This window comes from Galleria mellonella, unplaced genomic scaffold (assembly GCF_026898425.1).
Source record: "Galleria mellonella isolate WM207_F2 unplaced genomic scaffold, CSIRO_AGI_GalMel_v1 utg96, whole genome shotgun sequence".
NCBI lineage: Eukaryota > Metazoa > Arthropoda > Insecta > Lepidoptera > Pyralidae > Galleria > Galleria mellonella.
Window position 1 is genome coordinate 3,100,016 of NW_026442179.1, and position 27,634 is coordinate 3,127,649.

The following is a 27,634-nucleotide window of genomic DNA, read 5'->3' on the forward strand; positions in this document are numbered from 1 at the left end:
CTGATGGATATGGATTAACTGGAGGGAATTTTCTTTAAGCGTAAACTTGAGGGCGTAAGTGTCCCCAGCAAATTGTTTGTTGTTGCCCGTTGAATATTAATTATTTACATTACCATCGAAATATTCTTGTGCTCTCTTCACACCAATATTATTCTACGATTTATTATTATTGACGCGTCGGCTAATGCGTTGTCAGTTTGGCTCGTGACTTTGAAATAATAAACTTCGCAACCTTCAAGATTTTCCACGGGGTTGTTTTAGTGAAATGGGGCCGGTTATACACGGTCGGTGTTAACGATTTCGATCATGGCATTTCGAGAAACGTTAATGTCATAAATTTAATGTTAATACACAATATTTAGAAATACACTGCGAACAGTTTTAAGGGCAAGTTGAAAAAAAAAAGGTTTTTTGGTCCATCATATTCACACAGCACTATACACACAAATAATACATACTTTTATACTAATTATTGCTTAACTTCCACTGATGTGACATTACAAATAATTATCTGCATAAATTTTATTCTATTTATTTTAACCTACCCTCCAAAAATAAGCATAATATTGTCTGGTATACAAATTGGGAATCTGTAATTGTCTAATGTATGGTGTAAATATAATATTTTTAATTATTCTATATATAAGCTGTTGATTCCAGATGTAATATTAAAATAACCACCAGAGGGAGACTTTGTACAAAAGTCGATTGCTTAGGTACCTCTGTCCCATTCGAGTTTCTACCGTGAAGCAGTTGTGTTTGCATGGCTGTGTTTCGGTTTAAAGGGTGGGATATAGCGTTAATTTACAGGGTACAGAGGAATAACACCTGAGTCCTCAGGAATGGTAACGCATGGGGTGTATCATGGGCGAAACAATATACTCTGTTATGTCCATGGTACTGCTTATGTCTATAGGTGACGGTTACCACTTTCTATCAGGTGGGCCGTCAGCTTGTTTGCCATTCTAAGTTGTATAAAAAAAATGTGTGCATGCACAAAAAAACAAGTATTATCCATTATAATTTAATGGTCACACTAAATCTGTTATAAAAGGTCAAGTATTATTAAAAAAAACCCACAAACAATATTTTAATTAAAGAAACAGATATAGTTAATGTTGACATGAAATAAATAATTACACCTTTACTAAGTAATCTTGTTTAATCCAATATATATTACTTTATTTCGCCGTGTGGTTCCGACAAAGAATCGGCGACACCGTCCTTTCCCGTGGGTGTCGTAAGTAAGGGAACTATAGTCGAGAAATGAATAGCAGCGTTCCATTTATAATATCACTAAAACCTATCTGCTGTTGCTAATCTGCCTGCCAAACATGGTAATTACCGGCAAAATGCCTTTTATAGGGAAGGATTATTACTGTTGTTATTACTGTTGAGTAAACAATTAACGGCTAACATGATGAGTGACGAAAAAAAATCAAACATTTTCGTTTTCGTTTCAACATTCCATACCAAGAAGTTGTACAAAAGTCGATTGCTTGGGTACCTCTGTCCCATTCGTGTTTCAACCGTGAAGCAGCTGTGTTTGCATGGCTGTGTTTCGGTTTGAAGGGTGGGATATGGCGTGAGTTTACTGGGTAGAGAGGAATAACACCTGAGTCCTCAGGAATGGCAACGCATGGAGGGTATCATGGGCGAAACTGTATACTCTGTTATGTTCATGGTACTGCTCATGTCTATAGGCGACGGTTACCACTTTCCATCAGGTGGACCGTCAGCTTGTTTGCCATTCTAAGTTGTATAAAAAAATACAGTAATTATAGCTTTAAATACGAGTATTAAATGTCAATACTAAAATAAATATACGAAATTGCTGCCACAATTGAACTAATGGTAGTCTACTAATTTATTTAACAGTAACCTAATAATAACTGTCTTTTAAAAGTACCCTGGACAATCAAACATGACTCAATTTATAATTTACTAATTATTTCATTACATCAAAACAGTATACAGTCAAAACTTTGAATGTAAAAATTCGATATTATCATTAGTAATGAAATAAAAAAATTTATAAAGCAATTTTAATATTTAAAATATAGATCTTGTTTTTTGCAATGATTAATAAATTAGAATGTGTATATGTGTTATTAAACCTCTTAAAACACCACCAAAGCTTAACTGCGGTTGCCAACCTGCCTGCCAAGTATGGCAACTTCTGGCAAAACTTCCAATAGAGAGAGACCTATGTTCATTAGTGGACAATTAATTATGATGTGTGTAGGTATGTTTAAAAAAGAACAGAAAAACTTGATACGCTGACAAATCTTCTTAAATAAATATATTAATTTATTATTTTCCTTGTTACAGGTTTTGAAGCAGTGAAAATTGTAAAATTAGTAGTACCAGAAATTATCCAGTATGGTGTTCAAGATTCCGTAATTTTAGACTGTGATTACACGTATGGTAATAACACGTCGGGCTTAGTGGTGAAATGGTTCTTTGAGAATAAAAACCAACCAGTTTATCAATGGATAGCCACAAAGAAACCACAAGAAATGGGTATATTAAGAGGTCGTGTTGATTTAAACTATAGAGCATCGAATGACCCATTAAAAATGCATAGAGCAATAAGAATAATAAAGCCCGACACAGAAATTTCGGGTGATTACACATGTGTAGTGTCAACGTTTCTAGAAGAAGATTCTAGAACTAAGCAAATGATTGTATTTGGTAAGTTCTTTCTTAATTTTTTTTTTTGATACTATAATGCAGCATTTTATAACATTCTTTATTCGATAAAAAAATTGCTCATTATGTGACATAGGTATGCAGTAAGAAAATGTTTTGAAGATTCTCAAGCGAATAGAAATTAGTGATGTACTGTTAATGTGGGGCACTTGTTTAATACATACATACATACATATCTGTCACGCCTGTCTCCCATTAGGGTAGGCAGAAACAATGGAACGCCAAATGCTTCGATTGTTTAATATAAAAAAAAAAAAAACTTTTGCCATACACCGAAGTTCTTTATTTAATATTTTACACAGTTAACAGTGCCAGAGGGAGACTTTGTACAAAAGTCGATTGCTTGGGTACCTCTGTCCCATTCGTGTTTCAACCGTGAAGCAGTTGTGTTTGCATGGCTGTGTTTCAGTTTGAAGGGTGGGATATGGCGTGAATTTACAGGGTACAGAGGAATAACAACCGAGTTCTCAGGAATGGCAACGCATGGGGTTATCATGGGCGAAACAGTATACTCTGTTATATCTATGGTACTGGTCATGTCTATAGGCGACGGTTACCACTTTCCATCGGGTGGGCCGTCAGCTTGTTTGCCATTTTAAGTTGTATAAAAAAAGGGCACTTTTAACTAATTTTGAAGGTTCACATCGACTCGTGACGCGCGAAACTCTTAGTTTAGAGTTTTATTGAGCCTGGAAGATAAATCTAACTAGTTAATTTTACTGATCAAACCAGCGGGCAGAAACCAGATCCGTAGCTGGGCAGTAATTTGGCTAGTTAATTACGATGACTGATTTAAGATTTGTATTTTTTTTATACAACTTCGAATGGCAAGCAAGCTGACGGCCCACCTGATGGAAAGTGGTAACCGTCACCTATAGACAAGAGCAGTACCATGGACATAATAGAGTATACTGTTTCGCCCATGATAAATATGCTGATTTAAATATAAAAAAATTATATTGCTATTCAGCAATAATGTCCCATTGTTAGGTTGTAACAGTATGCGTGTAGCGGAGAAAATCACTAGTACAAAATGATAATTAAATAAATTTTCCCTGTTTTAAGCATACTATGACGAAATAAACCGATAAGATAAAATAATAATATCGAATTGCCCAACTCTTCTAAAATTGTCATTAACTTTGTGCAGTTATGCGAAATAAATCCCTATTAAAACGTAAATTAAAATTGTTTTTCTCTCGACCATAGACTAATAGCCATTTCTCCTTGTTTTACCTGTGCGAACCCGTTACGTTTTCGTTAGAATTTCTGTAAATTTCTTCTTATTGGATGCCTAAGCCCCAGGAATTTCTCTGCTAAATTTTAGCTTCGCAGTTGAGTAAATTATGAGACATTCTAATTATTCTTCTCCGCCCAAAGGTTGTCTGGAAGAGATCGCTTTTAGCGATAAGACCGCTCATTGTTTTCTCAGTGTAATATTTTATTGTAATTATTTGTATTTATAATAAGTTTACTATTGTAATCTTATGGAGGAAACAATAAAAGTATGTATTTATCTATTGAATAAGTAATTTTTATTTTATTACTTATTGACTTATAACTTAGAATATTATAACTCTATATAATAATAAAAAAAAATTGTAAACAAATTATAATTTAACTCTTTAAACTATATTAATCAGTATTTAATTGTTTTTATAGTACTAAAAAAAATCTTTTAACGGATTTTATAACATATAAAATATATTTTTATTTTAGTATATATATATATATATATATATATATATATATATATATATATATATATTATTTTCCGACATTTATATTGTCGGCGAAAGTGCTTTTACAAGTGGAATACGGTGAATTTCATATTTCTGCCAGGCAGGCAGCCTTCTCGTAAAACGTTTGTTTCCCCCCTGACACGTACTGTGACCGTCGCCTACCGCATTGTTATATTACAGTACAAGTCACTGACTTATTACAGTTTCATGAGAATTAAATAGACAGATAGATAGACACTCTTTATTGTTCCCTTCAAAAGATTACAGTAGTATACTTAGTAAAAATACAAAAAAAGAAATTACAAGAAATGTCTACACTGAAAAAACAATGGGCAGACTTTTTGCTAATAGAGATCTCTTGTAGGCAATCTTTTAGAATTAGTTATAAAATCCACACGTTATCTTTGCTTATCAACATTATTACGATATATATATATATATATATATATATATATACATAAGAAACAAAGATTTAAAAATAAAATAAATACTTTTAGTAAAAGTTATTTTCTAATATCTAATGCTTGATAAGTGAAATTGATCACAATTCTTAAGTTCAAATACAAAAAATTGTTACTGAAAAGAAATTATATGATTCCTTTACCTAATTGGGAAAACGACTTTGAATAAAGGAATAATAAATAAAGAAATATAATAAGGAATGGACATTGATACTTAGATTTTGTACTTTTAAATATATATTGGCAACAAAACGCCAATCGGTCATCAATTACACCGCAGACCCACATTTTTTGTTAGGCTAAGCAACTTTTATACATTCTTACATCTGTTATCCGCGTCACATCACTTTTTATGCCGATAGCAGTTCTAAGGCTTCTAAGAAAATATAAGTCGAAATTCCCTCAACATACTCGCTATTTCTAACTCTGCTTTTAAATATTATACAACATTGTTGTTAAAAATTCACATTTCCAAATAAAACTCATGGGATTTAACCCGAGACGTAAATAGATTTTCAATAATTCAATATACTCAATCGGAAGCCATGACAGGACAAGAACTGTCAAACGTCAATTTTTTTCGCGATGTACTCGGAGGGGACAAAAGCGTTCACTGTATACGGCCACGCTTTTGGATCGCTTGTTCGACGTCATAACGCTTCTGTGATATCAGGAGCCAATATCCAATAGTAAAAAATAGCTGTTAGTAAATATACTATTTCATTATAACTATTTTTAAAACTTATGTAAATTTTTTAACAATGTCTATATACTCGTATATTTTTTTTTACTATTATTATTTCAGCCATGAACTGTCCACTGATGGACTTAAGGGGAATTTTTCCACGCTTGGCAGGCGAGTTGGTAACCACGGTTAAGCTTTTAGAGATGTTTTAAGAGGGACGCTGCTGCCCATCCCTCGCCTTCCCTTAGTCACCTCTTACGACACCCATGGGAAAAGATGGGGTAGTCCATTCTATGCCGGGACACACACGGCATAATCGTACATGAACAACGGGAATTTTACAAATGCATTATATTTGTCGTTTCCAGCAATAGCTTCGATTTCATCTGAATATCTTCTTCAGGGGCTTTTTATTCAAAACTATAGCTAGACGATGCCAGTACATGGGAGATATTTAAGAAAAAATAATCTAAGGAGTCTTAAGCCAATAAATCCGAAAATAACAATTTTAAGACAATTTGCCTGCTTGTGTGTTTGTTCCGGAACAAACATACAAGCATGTCTTAAAATTGTACCGGTATCACACATAAACTACTGCACCAAATTGGATGCTGTTTACACAATTATCTGGCTGAAGGTCTAACTTAAAAACTCATGTATGTCTTACCTTGATACGCAATATATAAGTGGTCCATTTTATTAGCTTATCTACTTCTGAAATCCAAGCGTACGAATCAACGGGCAAAAATTAGTAATAAAACAAAAGACAGTGGTTTCAAACTTTCGTGTTGTTGACACATATTTTAAAATAAAAGACAGGAATCCTCACAAGCGTAATGTTACAGTACCGGAGACGAACTTCCGGCTGATCCAGAACAAGACGGATGACGACACCGTGAATGTCATCTGCGCAGCGGATGGAGCGTATCCGGCGCCAAACCTGACGCTCGCCACACCGGACAGGTAAACATTTTAATTTAGAACAAGTCATATCTTATTAACTGACATCGAAATAAGGAGGTTCTTATTTAAGTTGTATTTTTTTAATACAACATAGAATGGCCAACACGCTGACGGCCCACTTGAAGGAAAGTGGTAACCGTCGCCTATAGACATGAGTAGTACTATGGACATAACAGAGTATACTCTTTCGCTCATGATACCCCCCATGATATTTTATGTTTGTTGCCCCATAACTCCGTCAGTTCTATATTTAAAAAAAAATGGTTGATTTGATTTTTGTATCTGAAAGGAAATACGTACGGATTGGTTCCGTAGAAAATGGATTCTATAGATTAGTTTTTAGAAAAAAAAAACTGGTTTCATCACAATTGAAGTCTGTTTCTTCTTTGTGGGACACAATCTTTAATTATTCTACTTCTTACTGATATAATAAAATTGTATTTGTTAGCACAAATATTATAATAAATTGCCTGCGAATGTTTTTGACAACGTATACAATAATCCACATAAATGTAAAATAAATTCCCACTATTTACTAAATGACGATGAGAAAATGTATTTGGACTGTGACGGATAAACTTCAAACGGGTTTTTGTTTTACTATTTTTATCTTCTATGAGTGTATTTTTATTAATATCCTAAATAAATAAATAAAAAACTAGATGATATAAACATAAAGAGATGTTTAATAAAAATTGATACGAGAGGTCTTAAAAAGAGCGATAGGAGTCAAAATTTACGTTTTTATGAATGGGGGCATTAATCTTTATATACATACCCATATATATAACCTTTAGATAGAGTATCTTACTCTGTAATTAAAAATAGTGTTTAGATTTCTATTACTCTTGTTAAGTCCTCTCATATCTTTTTTCTTTAAATATCTTCAGTATATTATTTTATTATATACCCTTTATTACACTTGTAAATTACATGTAATATAAATATTTATATATATGTGTGTGTGCGTGTGCGTGTGCGTGTGCGTGTGCGTGTGCGTGTGCGTGTGCGTGTGCGCGTGCGTGTGCGCGCGTGTGTGTGTGTGTGTGTGTGTGTGCATTTTATTATTTTAGTAAAAGTAGTAATAACTAAATTTTTGACAATGTCACAAATCTTTGTTATTTTTATTTGTTATTTATAAAATAATAACATTTAAAGAAATATTATCAATAAATCAATAAATACATATTAAGAGAGTGATATTAATAGTAAACCCATAACTTTTCAATAACTACCACTTTAATTTCGGAACTTACTCGTGTAAATTATTTAATATACAAATTCATAAGTAGGTATGTGAATTTCAAACATTAACCGAACAATTCCATTTGACGGTCAATGATAAACTTTTACACATACCTAATAAATTTCATTTGCTCACCCAATGTCCGTTCCAAATCCCAAATATAGAAGTTTCTCTTTCCTGTGATTTCCGTCTAATTTCAAGCGAATCGGTTAACAAGGAAGCCAAAATAACTTGGTCTACTCCGTTTCTTGTTTCTTGTAATTTTATGTTGGACAGTGTTATTAGAAATGCTTCGATAAAGATCATGATAAAATGGTTTCGGCATAATATAGGAAGTTACCAGCGCATATAATAGCCGCATTGCGGGAAGCACTCTTTTAAAGCACTAATATTGTATGCAATCGTGTATAAAATGTTTCATAGACATTGTAAATGGAATATTAGATTGGATTAGGCATGAGTAATATCAATATTTCGGGGGAAAAGGGATTGTTAGCAATGGAATTTGACAGTCCCATTGCTAACAATATGCCCTATTAGGTCGACTTCCACGTGGTTCCCCTGGAAACCATCGTGAACAATTCTTGTTGAATTCGTCACGATGAGCTAACTGACCTACTTCATCCTCACCTATCATCCTTCACTGGTACCCCGCCGGTGTATACCGATAGCGCGGGTGGGGTTACCATTCCATTATCATCCATTAAAATATCAATATTTCTTCAATATCAATATTAAGGTCTTTGGAAATTGAGAGCTTAAAAAAGGTTATCACCCATTTGTATATTGCCCATATCAGTCTGATATCTATATTTATTCCGATAGAATTTGTCATTATAATATATTGTATATGCGATATTATTTGGCCAATATATAGATACTGGGGGGAAGGAATTGTTAGTAATGGGGAGTTTAGTCCCCATTGCTATCAATATACCCTATCAGGTCGACCTCCACGCGGTTTCCCCTGGAATCTATCGTGACCAATTTATCATTGAATTTGTCACAATGGGCTAACTGACATGCCTTTTCATCCTCACCTATCACCGCTCACTGGTACCTCTCTAGTGTATACCGATAGCGCAGGTGGAGTTAACCATGCCATTTTCACGCATAAAAAAGAAATATATAGATACTGGTATATATTAAATGTTCCTAGATTGAATCTCATCTAATGCAATAATTGCTTAAACTAAACGTCGCGCTTCTCACTATCATATTAACGCCTTTTCGTTGCTTATTCTTTATCATTATTAAATTTCTAAATTACATAGATCTATAAATTTATAAATAAATAAATAAACTTCGTGATGTATATTAGAAGTTATCACAATACCTCGTGAAGCATTTCTCCGTACTGTATTTACTTCTATGTAACTTACCAAGTAAGAACTTCGCTTTTTCTACAGTTGTCGGTGGCTTAAACTATATCGCTAGCCCATTGTCCATTTAAATAAAAGTGTTTTGCATAGCACAGAAATTTCTATGCTAGCAGTTTGTATAGTTCCTGTATTATGTATATTTGTTCATTAATTCCTTACATTCTTAGAATAACGTTACAGTTGTTGTGTATTTGGATTTCCCTTGGGTTCCCCTCAACTTCATTGTTAAATGTAATTGTATTGTTAACCTCGTTGTCCGATGCACAATGTTGTATTTTGTATGTACATTAGTTGTCTCGTAACTTCGTAATTTTCCAATGGAGAAGTTTATATTTGGACAACATTGTATAAATCATACTTAGATTAAAAATATCAGAGGTAATGAATAATGTAATATAAAATGTTGCCTAGATATTTAGGTGCCTGTATTTAAATGTATTGTTATATTAGGTGATTTTATTAGAGGGAGACTTTGTATAAAAGTCGTTTGCTTGAGCGCCTCTGTCCCATTCGTGTTTCTACCGTGAAACAGTTGTGTTTGCATGGCCGTATTTCGGTTTGAAGTCTGGGATATAACAATGAATTTACAGGGTGCAGAATAATAATACTTTAGTTCTCAGGAATAGTATCATGGGCGAAACAGTATACTCTGTTATACCACTTTCCATCAGGTGGAGCGTCAGATTGTTTACCATTCTAAGTTGCATAAAAAAACTATGATGATAATGTGTATGATTTTTATTCAATACTAAAACTATACATAAATTTATTGTATTTGGTTTATCTGTAATAAAATAATCAGAAGCCATTTCGCTTTAAGAAGATTGTTTGCGTTCTTTTATTATTTACAATTCACCGATGGCTGTTTGTTTGTTTGTATAAGCTTTATTACATTTGCATATAATAATAGGTAAAAAGAAACATATTACAAAGAAAAATACTAAAATTTATGGGCAGACCGGTAGGGACCGGTCTTCCAGTCAACATTGAGAACAGTAAGAAATTGTGTAACGCGGTATATACCTTTAATACTTACTACGCAGTACATTATACTAAGTCTATATTTAATACCATATATAAAATTATGAATAATATTATTGGTTAACCATCGCTTACAATATAAATATTAAAGACTAACTCTTATGAACTGTCATTTGTCACAATGTTGTCTGGTTTTCCTCTGTTTTCCTTTAAAATATTACATTAAAACGGACTACGAAGTTGCGTTTTAATTTAAATAGTAACATATAAGTATAGATTATGCGTACTTTATTACCTTATGGCAAATCTCTTAGAAAAATTATTTGTTAGGGCCACGACGAACAAGAATTTTACTGTTTTTTGTGGATAAAAATGGAGTGGTAACTCCGCCTGCGCTATCGGTATACGCTGGCGAGGTACAAGTGAAGAATTTGACAAGAATTAACTACGATGGTTTCCAGGTGGAATCGCTTGGAGGAATCCGTGTTAGAACCCATTACTAACAATACCTTTTCCCCCAAGAATATTACTGTAAAAATTAATCATAACGTGTAATATTAGTATCCAATGAGTATGTTTATGATATTATTTTTTTCTAATTACCTTTTTTTTATTTTCTAGGCGTCTAGAAGGAGTTTCACATACACTAAATTATAATGCAAAAGGGAGGTACTCTGCATTTTCGTCGGTCACGTTGCGCGATGCAGACCTACCTTCGCCAGCAGAATTTATCTGCACATTAAGGATACCGCAAGCTAAATATGCTGTTAGAAAAGAAGCTATTTATTATCCAGGTAAATATGTTTTATGTACTTTATGTAAAAAGATATTGATATTACTAATAGAAGGAACATGGTACTTTTTCCACTTTCGTATTTAAATATGTTGTTTGAAATTATATTCAATTTCATTATTATACTTTAGATAATAAAGATTATGTATCATTTTTTTTTTTTTATAGTTCAATGACTTTTTCTCGTGAAACTATTTTTTCTCTCACAAAACATTGTCAATTCTTTTTTCACTGACAACTTCGTTTACCCTTCATCACAAAATTCACAAAGTAACTATCTCAGCGTTCTCCATGACATAAACTCAAAGGTTGAATTTCTAAACGAAACATCAAAAAGAATATTGCAAAGGCATATTGCTTGTCCTTCATCACTTGTCAGTTTTTGTATGACAACTTCGCGACAGACGATGCAAATGAATTTAAGTTTTGCTCTTTTTTTTAATAATCTCTATAGAACAGCGTGATATCGTACTGAATAGAAACTGCTTTATTTAAAAAAAAAAGGCACACAAAGAATTTATAGCCGGTTACCAACGGGATAAAATGCGACGGCGCAAACAGAAAGCTGTTTATTTATTTAAAACAAGCAATTTAACCGCTTTATAAGTCGACGAACGTCATTAATGCCGGCGAAGAAAAGAATAAGGAATGGAAATATTTTTAACGGAGGCATGAAAATAACAATTTCAAGGAATAATTTGCGAGAGGGCTATTTAAGCTTTTTATCAGAGGAAAGTTTGTATACACAGCTATCTAAATTGTAGGAAAGAGAGATGGAACATTTCCTGCAACGAGTCCTCGTGAATAATTTTATGGTTCGTTAACTCCATTGTGGATGGAAAAAAAATGCTCTTAATAGAATATCGGCGGGTAGGATAGTCAACACAAACAATCTAGGGTGTTCCCCTTGATTTGCTAATGAAAGGTCAACGAGATTCGTCGATAGTTTATCGCGGTCTATTTTTATTACGATTGGGACATCGAATGATGGATCGATGGATTATGACGGATCGAGTTTTTTAGTTATATCGAAGGATGCCCCTAAGGAATAACGGGAATTTACGACAGATATGATCTGAAGCAGTTCTTTTTTTTTACAGTTATCGAAATTACATTTCGATCTTCAGTCCATGGATTTGCGTTCATTCTACAGTAATTTTCTTGTGCAATAATGTTCATTCCTAATCAAATGTAATGATTTACTAAATTTTATTTATTTATATACTAATCCTCACTGATATAGTTATGGGATAGTGAGTATGTTTGTTTGTAATACTTTATTGTACAGTAAAGTCTTAAAATATAGGATACTGAGTTCTTAAGAAAAAAAAAAATGAGTACAATGGAGGACTTACTCCATAGAAGGAATTTCTTTTAGTTAACCTTTAAGTTTGTGTATTTGTTACCTATTGCCTTATCGGCTTGATCGATTGTCATTGTAAGTGACGCGTTCTGTGCCTCCAAACTCAATTATTAATAAAATAGTATTTGTCTATGTCATTGTTTCTGCATGCGGTGTCGTGGTCGTTTTTAAACTTATAATCGACGCCACGCCCCAGTCTGCACCTAGATGCGATCGACACCACACGTCTTATCTGTAATTAACCTTTATAAAATTAGTGTGTCGAAAACAAAATCCAATTGTAAAAGTCTTCGTTTTTTGCCATCACCGTGACCTACCATATTCTATACCATACAGTCATGAAATTTGTTATACACATACAACAAATGCTTTATGTCTTTTTTATCCTTGACGATAAATATATTATAGTCAAGTATATTAAAATATTAAATACAATAATATGTACTTCTTTTTAATTTCTAGAAAGAGTGGTTTCTTTGTCGAGAATATTCCATATTATCATTATTATATTAAACCTTGACTCGGATCTAGATGCTTAGTTCTCTTAAGCAACCTACACATAATCCTCTAAATGCCTATTGTTTGCTGTCTGAGTTAGATTTAGATAAAAAAATAAATAATTACCTTTATACAGAACAAGCTTTTACTCGCGACTTCGTCTGCGTAACCGGGATATGTTTAACTGTATAAAAACTAATCTATATCCTTATTCATCTCATTTACGAGTAGTACGTATAACAAAGTTTTATGGTAATTGGTCAAGCTGTTAAGGCGATACAAACATACGAATACAAACTCGCTTTCACATTTAAAATATTATTAAGGATAAAATATTATCAAATTACAATAAAATATAATATCATCATCATCATCATCATCATCATCATACCAGCTATTATTAACTGTCCACTGCTGGACATAAGCCTTTCCTACTAAGGGAGTTTTTTTCAGTAATTGTTACGCTCGAAGACGGATTGGTAATCGCAGTTAGACTTTAAGGGATGTTTTAAAAGAAACGCTGCTGCCCATTCTTCTATCATTAAATTTCCTTAGTTACCTCTCCCACGGGAAAGAAAAAGGTTGACTATTCTATATATATATATATATATATATATATATATATATATATATATATATATATATATATATATATATATATATATATATATATACATGTATATGTACACATACATATATATATACATATATATATATATGTATATATATATATATATATATACATATATACCATAGGGACCACACTGCAAATGTTTTTTTGATGGGTCAAAATGGTATGGGGGAACCGCGAGGAGGTCGACCTGGTTAGGTATATTGCTAGCAATGGGATTCTCAGTCTCCATTACTAACAATCCCTTTCCCCCCACCAATTTCCCAAAAATTGATGGGGAAAAAGAATATACTTGTCTTTTCTATACATCAGATTCAAAACCATCAAATGTTATTGTATATTTATTTTTAAACTAATAGATTGTGACATGTATTATAAATTTTATAATCATATATATTTCATATTTTCTGCGCAGGGCCCATAAGTACGACGCCTGAAATGCCGACGGCGGCCGACATGCAACTGGCGGCTGCAGTTGGCGTTTCTAAAGGTAATTTATTATATACCCACTTGTATATTAATTTCCAAAAGCTCTGAATGGTTTATGTTAAGTTTTAAATGTACGAGTATATATAGTAAATTGTCTTAAATCAGTTGATTAGATGTTTTTTTAGCGTATAAATTAATTGCGCTTTTCTACTGACATTAAAGAGAGGGAAAGAAGAAAGAAAGAAAACTTAGATCTAAGCATTTTTGAATAGTCATTTTTTACCGCCCATTTGGAACGCAATTTCAGTCAAGAAGAACAAACGAAAAACTCAGATGTTGCTTTTTTCAAAAAGTTTAAATTATTTTTTCATAAAGTTTTAATTCGTTTGTACCTATGTTGTTTTTTACAACCGACTTGTTTTTTTTATGTTTGTGTACCCCAAAACTCCATCAGTTATGAATCGATTTGAAAAATGTTTACCTGAAAGCATACTTCTATAAGTCGGTTGGTTCTAAAGTTTTTTTTTTTCAAAATAAGTTCTCTTATAATTTGATTACTTTAATATAAGCATGTCTCATTGTATTTCACTGTGACGAATTGTGAAGAGGAAATAAATCTATTTATTATTATTATTATAGTAGTTTAGTTTTTAAATTTAAATAACTGGTTTTGCCACAATCTAAGTTAGTTATTATGCGGGACACAATCTTTAATTTTTTATTTTTTTATTTAAAATTTAATGTATATTGTTATAATATCTTCATATTATAAAAGTGTATAATTGAGTGAAAAAAGAAACTATCAGTGTATATCTTCTAAAATATTATCAATTAATTCAATATTTTTCAAAGTATGGATCGCGAACGCATGGACAGTCCTCTACCTTCTAGATTTTTCCAATGCAATCGATGTCGAATTGAAGTACTTTACCATGCATTATTTAATTATCTTATTGTATTTAACCGTCTAATATTTTATTTCTATACAAATTAGGAATCGCGGAGAGTAGGGGGTTGCAAAATAGTTTTACACACTAAGGAGAACCTTATATATCCCCATGAAATAGTTTAAAAAACACTGGATTAATCGATTCAATACTTTGTCAGAAAAAGAACTTACTTTTTTTTATAGACTCACGCGAAGCTGGAGCAGACAGTTTGTTAATAATATCAACAAAATTATTTGAAATTAAATTATATCGTCAGCATCATATCAGCCTTTAACTGTCCACTTCTGAAGCTGAAGCCTCCCCCTTGAGGGAGTTTTGCCCGTAGTTACCACGTTTGGCAACCGCAGTCATTCTTTAGAGATGTTTTAAGAGGGACGCTGCTGCCCATCCCTCGCCCTCTACTAGTCGCCTCTTACGACACCCACGGGAAAGCAAGGAATGGCCTATTCTACGCCAGATCCACACAGCCAAAATCAAATTATGTACTAGGATATAATAAACCTATAGAGGTTTACTTTGTAGTTTTAAGAAGATAAGCTCTTCAAAAGGAAATTGATACTGTACATCCGGCCGAATCCAATACCTGTCCGCCTTTTGCGAACGGCTTCGATTTTACTCTTCCAATTACTACAGTAATTAAGCGATAGACAATGCCCCTAGATTAAATTTCAACGATGACAATACAGGGTCCTTGTTAATTTTAAGGGGAATCTGTGAGACCTGTCATTTGTCCCCTGTTTCGGATATTATTATTTTAATAATGGTTACTTCTTCAAAGTGTTACATAAAAGCATTTCTGGCTTAGAAATTTAATCGTTAAATACAATTTGTTATTCAAAGAACGGTTTATCGTAAATATATAGTTATATTGCAAATTATGAATTCAGTTGCTTTAAACTCTTTTCGTCGGCTGACTACCAGATGGAGACTTGTACAAAAGTCGTTTGCTTGCGTACCTCTGTTTTATTCATATTTCTACCGTGAAGCAGTAGTATTTGCATGGCTGTGTTTCGGTTTGAAGGATGGGATATGGCAGTGAATTTACAGGGTACAGATGAATTACGTGTGAGTCCTTAGGAATGGCAACGCATGGGGGATATCATGGACGAAACAGTATACTCTATTATGTCCATGGTACTGCTCATGTTTATAGGCGACAGTTACCATATTCCATCAGGTGGAGCGTCAGCTTGTTTGCCATTCTAAGTTGCATAAAAAAGAGACTAGATATATCGACGGATTTTTTTTAATATATATGCAAGTTGAATGTTATATTAAAAAAAAACACCGAGTTAGATGTGACAAAACCAGTATTTTGATTTAAAAACTAAAGAAACTAAAAATATATAAATGAACAAATATAATATTGATTAATATAATTAGCTATTATTTGTTTCAGGTCCAAAATTCTGTACAGCACTGACGATACTTCTAATAAATGCATTAGCTCAAGTTATTGTATCATAAATTTGAGGAAACAACCCAGGTGAGAATAAATATTTTATTTTTTCTTTTTATCAATTTATTTCTTATTAATTTAGTTTATTATTATTTGAATTTATACTAGATTAATTGACAATTATCACAGACAATGTTCAAAATATTAAAAGAAAAAAAAACAAAAGAAATAATGGGCAGTTCTTTAGACAACATCTGGATTATAATTATAATTGGAAAATATGAACGTACTGGCTGATTCTTCAAATTAATTATTGGGCAAATTATAATAAAGTGTTATTTACCAACTATATTGAATATATATCATCATCATTATCATTTCAGCCGTTATCTGTCCACTTCTGGACATAGACCTTTCCCATAGATCCAATATATGTTTATAATTATTTTTAATTAAAATTTATAACAATAAATTTATTTTTGTTACAGATCTAACAAGTGTTAAAATGAATTGAAAGGAAAGTGAATTAAATCGGTTCTCTAGTCTTTTCCCCAAAGTGACTTTACCAAAAAAAAAAAATGAACATTTATTGACATAATATAATATCTGCATAATAATTATTAGATACACAATTTCACAATAAAATTGTCAAGCAAATCCAAATAGCTTCTATGTGTAATAATTGCGTGTTGAAAGCAAAAATTAACTGAATTGTAGCTATCGAATTGTACAGTTATGAATAATGAATTTTCATATTAAACAAATAATATTTTTCTTAATAATAATATATAAAATCCATTAAGTGTATATAATGTTTTCTTCAAAAGAAAATGTACATATTTATATTTGTTTTTAATAAATGTATTTGGGCCTAAATGTGATGAGACATCTTTTAATTTCACTTACAATTCTCTATGAATTTAAAATAGTTTTTCCTTTTTTTTTAAATAGCTAATGTTTTAGCAAATTTATAAATAACATGTTTTTTTTTTAATGGATGATAATGGTATGGTAACTCCACCCGCTCTATCGGTATACACCGGCGAGGCACCAGTGAAGGATGATAGGTGAGGATGAAGCAAGTCAGTTAGCCCATCGTGACGAATTCAACAAGAATTGTTCACGATGATTTCCAGGGGGAAACACGTGGAGGTCAACCTAATAGGGCATATTGCTAGCAATGGGGCTGTCAAATTCCATTGCTAACAATCCCTTTCCCCCTTAAATATCATGTTGAGTTCGATTGTCGGTCTTACATACATGTTATATGACTTACATGTTATTTTAACAGTACAGTTCATTAAATATAAAAAGGGTATAATTTTAAATAGATTTTTTTTAATATGTGTCATATTTGAAATATCTATTTTATACGTAATACCTCTGGTATTGCAGATGTTCATAGGCTACGGTAATCACTTACCATCAGGTGAGCCGTATGCTTGTTTGCCACCTCAGTGATATAAAAAAAATCTATTTTATAACAACTTCAAATTAAAAAATGTCTGTACATACGTCGGCGATTTAATTTATTTTTTTCAAAATATTGTTATTTAAAATTTTTATATAATTTAGTGATACCTTCTTTTTTAGTAAATGTGTATGTTTAAAATATTTCACATGTAAAAAGTTTAAATGTGTATTAACAAATTTATTTCAGTTCAAAGTTTACATTAAACACAATATACGTATGACCTGTACAAATTCTATGAGATTGTTTATAATTGTTTAAAAGGGTTGATCCTTAAACAAACAGGGTATCGTGTTTAGTTAAACCTAAGTTGAAATTTTAGTAATGGTTCGATATGAATTTTGGACAATATAATAAATTTAAATTTAAAAATACTCTCGCCCTTATTCGTAAACCTATTTTAACTTCCATTATTTTTATTAACAAAAATAACATAATTCGCTTTGTCATTGATAAATAATTAAAATCTATATCTGCTGTTACACATACATAATATTGTATGGTTATAAATTCGTTCACGATTAAGGGCCAATGTAAATATTTGTATGGAATTTGTATGATGTAAGCCGTAATGTAAGTTTTTATTTATTTAAAAAAAAAAAAACAATATTACATTCGCTGTGCATATTGCCGTTTATGGATAAGATCCAGTCAAGACTTTTATTGTGAGATTTCTTAAAATAATTAAAAAGGAATGTTGTGTAATTTTGTGTTTTATTTCTATTCAAATAAGTACCAATATCAATATTTAATTTTAAAAAGCATAGTTTTGATTCTAAAGTTTGTTATAAATTCCCTATTACTATGTTTATTAATATGTATGCTTTACTTCTCACCATAAACAATTATGGAACTTACTACCTATAACATACAGAACATTTTAACAATTTTATTTGTGGAAGCTGGTGCCTGTACTCGGTTTTTTTTTTATGAGTGAAAATGAAATGGTAGCCCCGTCTGCGCTAACGGGATACGCTGACGGAGCACTAGTGAAGGGTACTACCATACCATTTTCATCCATCAAAAAAAAAATTTTACCAGTTCCCATTAGACAGACTGTCGACTTATTTGCTATTCTAAATTGCATAAAAAAAATCATAGCTGACTGAATTTTTTTGCTCTTTTTAAACCCATATCTTTGGTGAATATATTTAGATTCGCTGATAGAACACTTTTCAAAGGATGCTAACGAATTCCTCCTATGTAACGTGCACTACATAAGTACAAACACTGAATGTCTACAATATCCACCGGCTATGTTGGTTTCCTTTGATAACAGGGGTATGGTAACCTCAGGAATTCATTTTAAGCGAGTCACGGTATATTCTGGGATGGATATGGATTGTTCACAATTACAATAGAACTAACCTTTTGTTTGAAGCGATACATGGAAAGCAGAATAGAGATGAAGCGAAAATTGTAACCAATAAGCGAAAAGAGAATATTGAATGAGGCGTGAGTATAATACTATAGTAAGTAAAGCAGTGGAATGTATTGTACATTTTTAAGAGGAAAGACTTAACTTTTATATATATACTAGCGATCTGGCCCGGCTTTGCACGGGTAGATGGAATTTTTTAAAACCATATATAGCCCTATAGTTACTTGTTGGAATTTAGCTTTATGTAGGTAAAAGGATTTTGGAAGTCGGTTTGCTAATTTTTGAGTTTATCCAAATAAACAATCAATGTAATTAAGTTTTTTTTTTTTATGCAACTTAGAATGGCAAACAAGCTGACGGCCCACCTGATGAAAAGTGGTAACCGTTGCCTATAGACATGAGCAGTACCATGGACATAACAGAGTATACTGTTTCGCCCATGATACTAGTAAGTATTAATTTTGTTTGTATACATATTGTTAATTTTTATATTAATTTTTATAATCCATTTAATTCTTTAAAGGGGAACGATAAAGAGTTTTCATTCATTCAGTTATTCAAATCTTTGCTCGCAATATTAGTATCTAAGTATATATAACCTTAAAAAAAAAAAAAATATATATATATATATATATATATATATATATATATATATATATATATATATATATATATATATATATATATATAATATACAACCAAAATTCTAATAATAATAAAATACCTACGACTGAAGTAGAAAGTATACTTAAAAAGCAAAAGAAAGGAATAAGGAGAAAAAAGAAAATTATTTAAAAAAATAATACACAACAGGATAAAAAGAACTGTATGTCCTTCTTCACCCAAAATATTACAAGTATACAAAAGTGTCATGATGATTAGATAAGGTACTAAGAGGCAATTAAAAACCAACCATATACGAAAAAAGATATTACTAAATATAGCAAGTGTAAAAAAACATTTCATAATATCATTCTCTTACAAAAGAGAATGAGACGTTACGATGATGACTATGCAGATGCTTAAATAACGTCATGTTAAGAAACAGCTAACATAAAAAAATAATGTTAAGACAAACTACTCCTCTAATAATTCACATGATATTTATTGAAATGACCCAACCATTTCTGAGCCTTTGAAATCCCTCATCGGTTTACAATGTAGTGTGATGGTACAAGTGATAGGTGGAAAACATAATTATATAATATATAAATAGAATCCAAAAGTTGCTTACAAAACAATTACATGGGTTTTTAAAATGAACAAAATTATATGTTTTCTCATTTTTAGCGATGGATAATTTAATATATTTGCAATTAGCAGTTTCTCCATCGGTTTTTGAGTTTAAATGTTCTTGACGAAAGATGGGTAAATCAAAAATATTTCTTACGTGAACATAGTATCTGATTCTTATTTGTAACATCTCTTTTTTCTCAGACAATGCTTAATACTAAAAAAGAGCCTTAAAATTTTATTGTTAATTAAAAGACAAGAAACAAAGGAAAAAAAAAACTTTTAACTTTATTCTTTTTTAAAATATTCATTTTACGATAACGGGACTTTATACCACCAAAAGAAAGGTATTATCTTTTATTATCACGTCATTATACATTTTATTATCATCCCATTTCGTTACATTATTTTGCAGATCTTGTTATTGCTGTTCTCTCTTCACTTGCGCCATGCCAATTATAGTAAAACCTCGTTACTGATAATACCAGGCTGTCTTTTGTGATATTTGACCCAAAGGTTAATACGCTCCCAGAAAAAATCTAGCTTTGAAAGCATTTTTCAAACCCATTACTGGGGAGCTCGTTTCACCTATATGAAATTACGTGCTTCATTTGTGATTATGTTTATTATCATTGAATTGAGATGGAAATAAAGGAAATGTCCTATTTTCTAGTCGTTGAGAATGCGAGGTAATGGAAATATATCTAAAAATATTGGCAATGGTATTACATCGTACAGAGAAATATTGTAACGATTATATATATTATAACGAGGATTTTTTTGTACCAGATAAATTAAAAAAATAATTACTTTTAAAAATTATATCACTTATAGAAAGCTAGATTATCAGTGAGTAAAATGCAACCCACATTTTATTTGAAGCATATGAAAGTACATAGATACATTTGATGTCTGTTACTGTTATTATGAGCGCATCAATCAACATATCAATATTTCGAAGAGCATATTAGAGTTTAACGAGACAAGAGGCTATTTCTAAATGTCACTCGAATTAAATTTTTCAACCAACTTAAAAAAAGAGGAGGCTCTCATTGTATTTTTTTATATTTGTCACCTCTTAACTGATTTAGATTTTTATTATCTGTAAGGTTATAATTTTAGATTAGCCCTATAGAAATTTTATCACAATCTGTTTAGAAATTAAGTTTTTAAATTACGTCAGCGTTTCTTTGTGGTCAAATATTATTGGATTTTTTTCATTATCGGAGAGTTAGTTGGATTTATTTTGTGTTAACCAAATTCTAACTCACGACAAGTAAACATTACTGTTATATAAAAATATTCGATATATTACAAATACTGCATTATAATTTTAGCAATGAAGCCGCCTTATTATGTTTATACAAGTGCACGTATTGTTTGTTGTTTATCTTCTATGCCAATATAATATAATGCAATGCAAATAGATTATACTATATTTGCTATATTGTTTTTTATATATAAGTCACGGGAAATTAATGAACACATTGTTTAATTTCTCGTGACTTATGTTAAAAAAAATAACGTAAGTTTAAAAAATAATAATGTTTTTTTTTTTATTTTTGTTTCAAAAGTCTTACTTAGACTACTGTAATAGGTATTTAGAAATTTCGAACACCCTTTTACTCGATAGCAAAGAAAATTAAAATATTCTTTCAACTATTTATTTTGTACTAGAAGTGGACTAACAATATCTAAAATAATTTCAAATCATTAATACTGTAGCAGAAATTTTAAATGAACAGATGTATATATGGATATACGAAGTCGCATCATAAGGATACCTTTATTCTATATCAGTATGGAACTCTAAAAATCTTAAAGTATAAATGGTTTGGTGAAAAATAATTAAGTTCATCCAAAACCTTGACCCAGACATCTTGCGCGAGTAAATTTCGGTTTTAAAATAATTTATTTTACAAATTGTAAGTAACTTAGCCTGATTAATCGTTCGCACTTGGTACAAGGTTGGCTAGCTGTTAAATGAGTTAGGGATTTTGTTAGGATAATAAAATTTTATAATAATAATTCATTAGATTTAAACTTGATCTCTTTTAATGAAGCATTCTGAATATGTTTGATAGATAAGGAAAAACGAATGAATATGAAAATCTACTGGCCATCTCAATTTATGTCTTATATTGTTTATACTTACATAGTTATATCTGTTAACTCCCCGTAAAATTTTTAAGATTGTCACTCCATCGGGTAGAGTTTTATGAGATGAGAATATAACGATAACTCCAGCTCTGTTATTGGTATGCGCTGGCATTGTATTAGTATCTCATAATAGGCGGGAATGAAGTCGAATTCGTGAACCCATTGTTATGAATTTGCAATAAATTAATCATATGGTTTTCGAAGGCATTAGCTAGTAATAGAACCGCTAGTCCCGAGTGCAAAGAATCCCCTCTCGCCTCTCTAGTGGGGTTTGCCCTACATTCCATATGCTTCTATGGAAAAACACATAGACAGTATTTATACACTGACCTACTTACTATAAGGGTCAGGTAAGAAATGAAGAATGAAAACAAATTTTGGATCGCTCATATTAAATCAAAGAAGCGCGGTTTATAAGTTTTAACTACTTAATAAAAATACTTCTCCGAAATGCGATAACTTTTTATTAATATGAAGTTACAAAATTTTAATTTTTATAGGTCTGTAAAGTCAAATCTCTGTACTTTGCACAAATTTCAGTTTAATACCATTAACTGTTCCAGAGAAAAGAGAGATGGACAATCAGATAGTGAATCTCGTAAAGACCTTTATATCTTTGAAAATAGAAGTTTATAGACCAACAAAAATAATAGCTCTTCCATAGGTAGAATCTAGAAAGAGTGACATCTAAAATATATAATATGTACTCGTGCCAAATAAATATCTTTAAGTTGATAATCATCCAATCAGCATTGGATGGATAAATAGAGCAAATAGGCGACGGTTACCAGTTTCTGTAGGCGGTCGACTTATTTGGTATTCTAAGTTGTATAAAAGAAAACTTAGTACATATGTATGTACTCCAGCGCACAGTAGTAGGTACTCGAAGGTAAAATACAGATTAAAAAGATGGTCGATGATATGCTGGATAGGTATAGTAAAAAGAATTGCTCTAAAAGTACCCTCATTTGCATAATGGAAAGTTCCATTTCCACCTTTGTATCCTTAAAACTAATATAGAAATATTATTACAATTTTAAATAAACGAAGTCGTAGGTCACAGTCAATTCATAAATCAGTTACCAACCAGTTATAGACTAATCAATCAAATACCATGGGCACAGAAAACATTTTCGGATGCATTAGTCCGCTCCCGCGAGTTTCGGACTCGATGTGAATAATAGATACGTTGGCTTCACTCCTGTACGAATTACCCAACTAAATTATTGAGAACGCCACCTCTGACGGCCGGCGTGGGGAATAAATCGACTTCGTTGCTTATTTGGTCAGTAAAGTACTGGTTAAAATTAAACTCTTGCATGTACCAACGGGGACTTCATTCGATTTAAATGTCGAATCAACGCTTTATATCGAATAAATCGATAATGATACAATATTTCGACGACAAACAAGATATGTTGTTAATAATCATTGTATATCGATTGGAGCCACAAATAATGTAAATATCGATTGTAAATAATTAGTAACAATTTATTTAATTAGTATCAATATCTATTACTGAAAACAATAGTATGAAGTTTCCGTAATTTAAACGATATTATTTAATTAATTTTTAAATACAGGTTTAAACTAGCTAGCAATATAGCAATATATAATGATAGAATTATATTATATTGATAAATTTAAAGTTTCATTTTTATATCGATATTTTTATTTTATTTTATTTATTTGGCGCACATAACAGAAGTTTACAAATTCAAACTTAAATTATAACATGCAAGTTTTATTATTAATTTGACTGATATTACTTATATCAATAAGTAAATCGATATTAAATTATTTACGATGAATTCTATCTTCTTTCAATAATCGACTATTAATCAATACTGGGTTATAACAACGCGAAACAGTATACTCTGTTATGTCCATGGTACTGCTCATGTCTATAGATGACGGTTACCATTTTCCATCAGGTGGGCCGTTAGTTTGTTTGCTATTCTAAGTTGTATAAAAAAAAACTGGGTATTAGTAGCATTTATTTATTGGAATATATAATCAATAATAATTAAATAAGTGGCATAAAAAATGTTTTTGTCGCAGTGAATTTTGAATAATACCTTAGTAAAGTAAGGAGGCGTAAATATTATTGTAGTCTTGCGGTAGGAGGGATACCATGGGCATAATAGTATATTGCGTAATGTAATGGTGGTGTTCATTTCTATAGGTGATGGCTACCACTTTCAATCAGGTGATCTTGTTTGCCATTTTAAGTATCATAAAAAAAGTCTTTTTTTTATACAACTTTGAATGGCAAACAAGCTGACAGCCCACCTGATGGAAAGTGGTAACCGTCGCCTATAGACATGAGCTGTACCATAGACATAACAGAGTATACTGTTTCGCCCATGATACTCCCATGCGTAGCCATTCCTAAGAACTCAGGTGTTATTCCTCTGTACCCTGTAAATTCACGCCATATCCCATCCTTCAAACCGAAACACAGCCATGTAAAAACAACTGCTTTACGGTTGAAACGCGAATGGGACAGAGGTACCCAAGCAATCGATTTTTGTACAATTGACTTTTCACAGGTATACAATGATGATTTGCAGCAATTTAGCACTCTTTAGGGGATATCTATGGTCAGCAGAGGACAAATAATGGTTACAAAATATTGATATAAATATACTGGCACGTTACAATTCTGAATATTGTCTATTGTAAAAATAATTGGTAAATATTTCATAAAATCTTATATTTTTTGTCCCCTGTACCACTAAAGATTATGTAAAATTATTTTTTTTTCTTTGTTTTATAAAAATTTGCACTTTTAAGAAATATTTACATTGTTGTTTGGTTTACGATAGTACAGCGAGCAGTTAACACAAGACTAAAGTTACATTTATAGTACAGCAAAGTTAAAAACACCAACATATAAAAACAAAAACCATATTCATAGTTATTTAGACTAAGTTAGAATTCTTACAAAAACACTGTAGGTACTTTGACTCGAAACTTTTATAATATTAGCTTAGTATTCTATATATAGGCTGAGTCTAAGTTATTAGAAAGTTTATAAGGATTCTGTTTACCACCGAAACTAAATATTTTACCCAATAAAAAAAATACGTTGAAAAACGACAGCTAAATGTACCAACTTGTAACATACCCAAACTATATAAATTAATATATAGGAGCTCCTTCTTAAGGTCACTTAAAATATTATGAATACTCAATCTGCTCAAACTGTGGGATAAGCTCTGCTCATTTGCTGAGTTTTTTTCTAGAGACTACAGTATGGGGTTCTTAAAAAAAGGTATATTAAGGTTTCTTCAAAGTTGGCAACGAGCACATAACGCCCTTAGTGTTGCAAATGTCCATAGGCTTCAGTGATCGTTTACCATCAGACTGTCTCTATGCTTGTTTGTCATCTTTATGGCATAATTTACCAGAGGGAGACTTTGTACAAAAATCGATTGCTTGGGTACCTCTGTCCCATTCGTGTTTCTACCGTGAAGCAGTTGTGTTTGCATGACTGTGTTTCGGTTTAAAGGGTGGGATATGGCGTGAATTTACTGGGTACAGAGGAATAACACCTGAGTCCTCAGGAATGGCAACGCATAGGGGGTATCATGGGCGAAACAATATACTCTGTTATGTCCATGGTACTGCTCATGTCTATAGGCGATGGTTACCACTTTTCATCAGGTGGGCCATCAGCTTATTTGCCATTCTAAGTTGTATAAAAAAAATTTAATTAATAAATATTACATATAAAGTAAGTAAAAGTAAATATTTTTATTCTATAGTTTCGCTTTTTGTTGTATTCTATAATAATATTCAAAACATAAAATCTGTACATCTATAAATAGAATCACAATACCGAAATAGAATTTTTCAAAATATACTCATATTTTACTACAGATATCGAAAAACTAGTTTATGAATGAAAATATTTCATATTGAGGCGTGATAGTCCCGCCACTTATGATTCAGTCGAGGCACTCATTTCTACGTGAGCGAAGCTTACGCACTCACCTGTGCACCTCGATACTAGAAAAAGTAGAAGGAATTTACGCATTATATGGATATACTTGGATATATGACTTATGTACTAAATTGTTTACATTAAAACGAAAAATAGTAGAAAAAAAATACTCATTTAAATATGTTGTCATCTTTTTAAATAAATTGCTCTAGCGGTAAAATTATTATTTTTATGTGACCGAAGAATGATTAAAAAATTGAGCTTCACTTAAAGGTGAGCATCGCATATAAAACATGGCATGTCAATGTGTCAATGCAATATGGGAAACTGAATTTTTTTTTCTTTTTGAATCATTTTGGTTTAGAAAAAATGTCAGTTAAACTTTTATAATTTAAATATTAGACTGTATATGTGATCAAGCTTCGTATAAAGTAAGTTTTTTTTTTCATCATTTTTTGTGACATTTTTAAATTATAATATTCTATATTGATCCATGATAATTTCTGTTACTTAAAATTCAGTCGAGGCACTCACTTTTATACTAATAAAGCTTACGCGCTCACTTATATATGTATTAGAAATAGTAGAAAAATCTTCATGTTACTCATTTATTTTTGCAAAGAATTTTAATACCCGGAAATTACAAGGGAAGATGACGAAGACATAAGTCGACTATTTTTTACTATTTTCAAATTTTGATAGTAATCCAATTTAATATTATCGCTAATATAAAAAAAAGTACCCCCTGGTAACCCCTTCATTTCCCGTGGGTGTCGTAAGAGGCGATTAAGGAAAGTTAAAGTTTGAGAGATGAGATACCTCTTAAAATATCACCAAAGCCTAACTGCGATTGCCAACTCGCTGATGCTATATTCAGCAGTAGACAGTAAAGGCTGATGCTTTATGTGTAAGTTTATTTTGTTTGTACCTTGTATACCTTTTTACCTTTCCTGTACTAGATTACCCGCTAATTATTTTCTCTCCAATTGCATTAGGTTGGCTGGAAGAGATCTCTTTTAGAGATAAGCTTATCCTTACTAATAAGTTGTTAAACTAATCGTTATATCTTTTGCTCAAGTGCAATTAAGAATATGTATACAGTTTCTCCTGATAGGATAACAGTTCAATGTTACCTTTAAAGTACTTGCTGTGACGGTAGATGTTATTATTATTATTTCAGCTGTAGAGGGAGTTTTGCCAGTAGT

General features: G+C 31.5%; 1 protein-coding gene across 1 annotated transcript in view; it reads left to right on the top strand.

Moving 5' to 3' along the window:
• Positions 1–18,400, top strand: part of LOC113523572 (uncharacterized) — a 97,246-nt gene extending 78,846 nt beyond the window's left edge. The window contains exons 2-7 of the mRNA XM_026909564.3: positions 2,332–2,694; positions 6,446–6,563; positions 10,794–10,966; positions 13,873–13,947; positions 16,236–16,322; positions 16,724–18,400. Coding sequence (XP_026765365.2) covers positions 2,332–2,694; positions 6,446–6,563; positions 10,794–10,966; positions 13,873–13,947; positions 16,236–16,303 — 797 coding nt within the window. The 3' untranslated portion in view covers positions 16,304–16,322; positions 16,724–18,400. The remainder of the gene's footprint in view (positions 1–2,331; positions 2,695–6,445; positions 6,564–10,793; positions 10,967–13,872; positions 13,948–16,235; positions 16,323–16,723) is intronic.
• Positions 18,401–27,634: the final 9,234 nt, after the last annotated feature.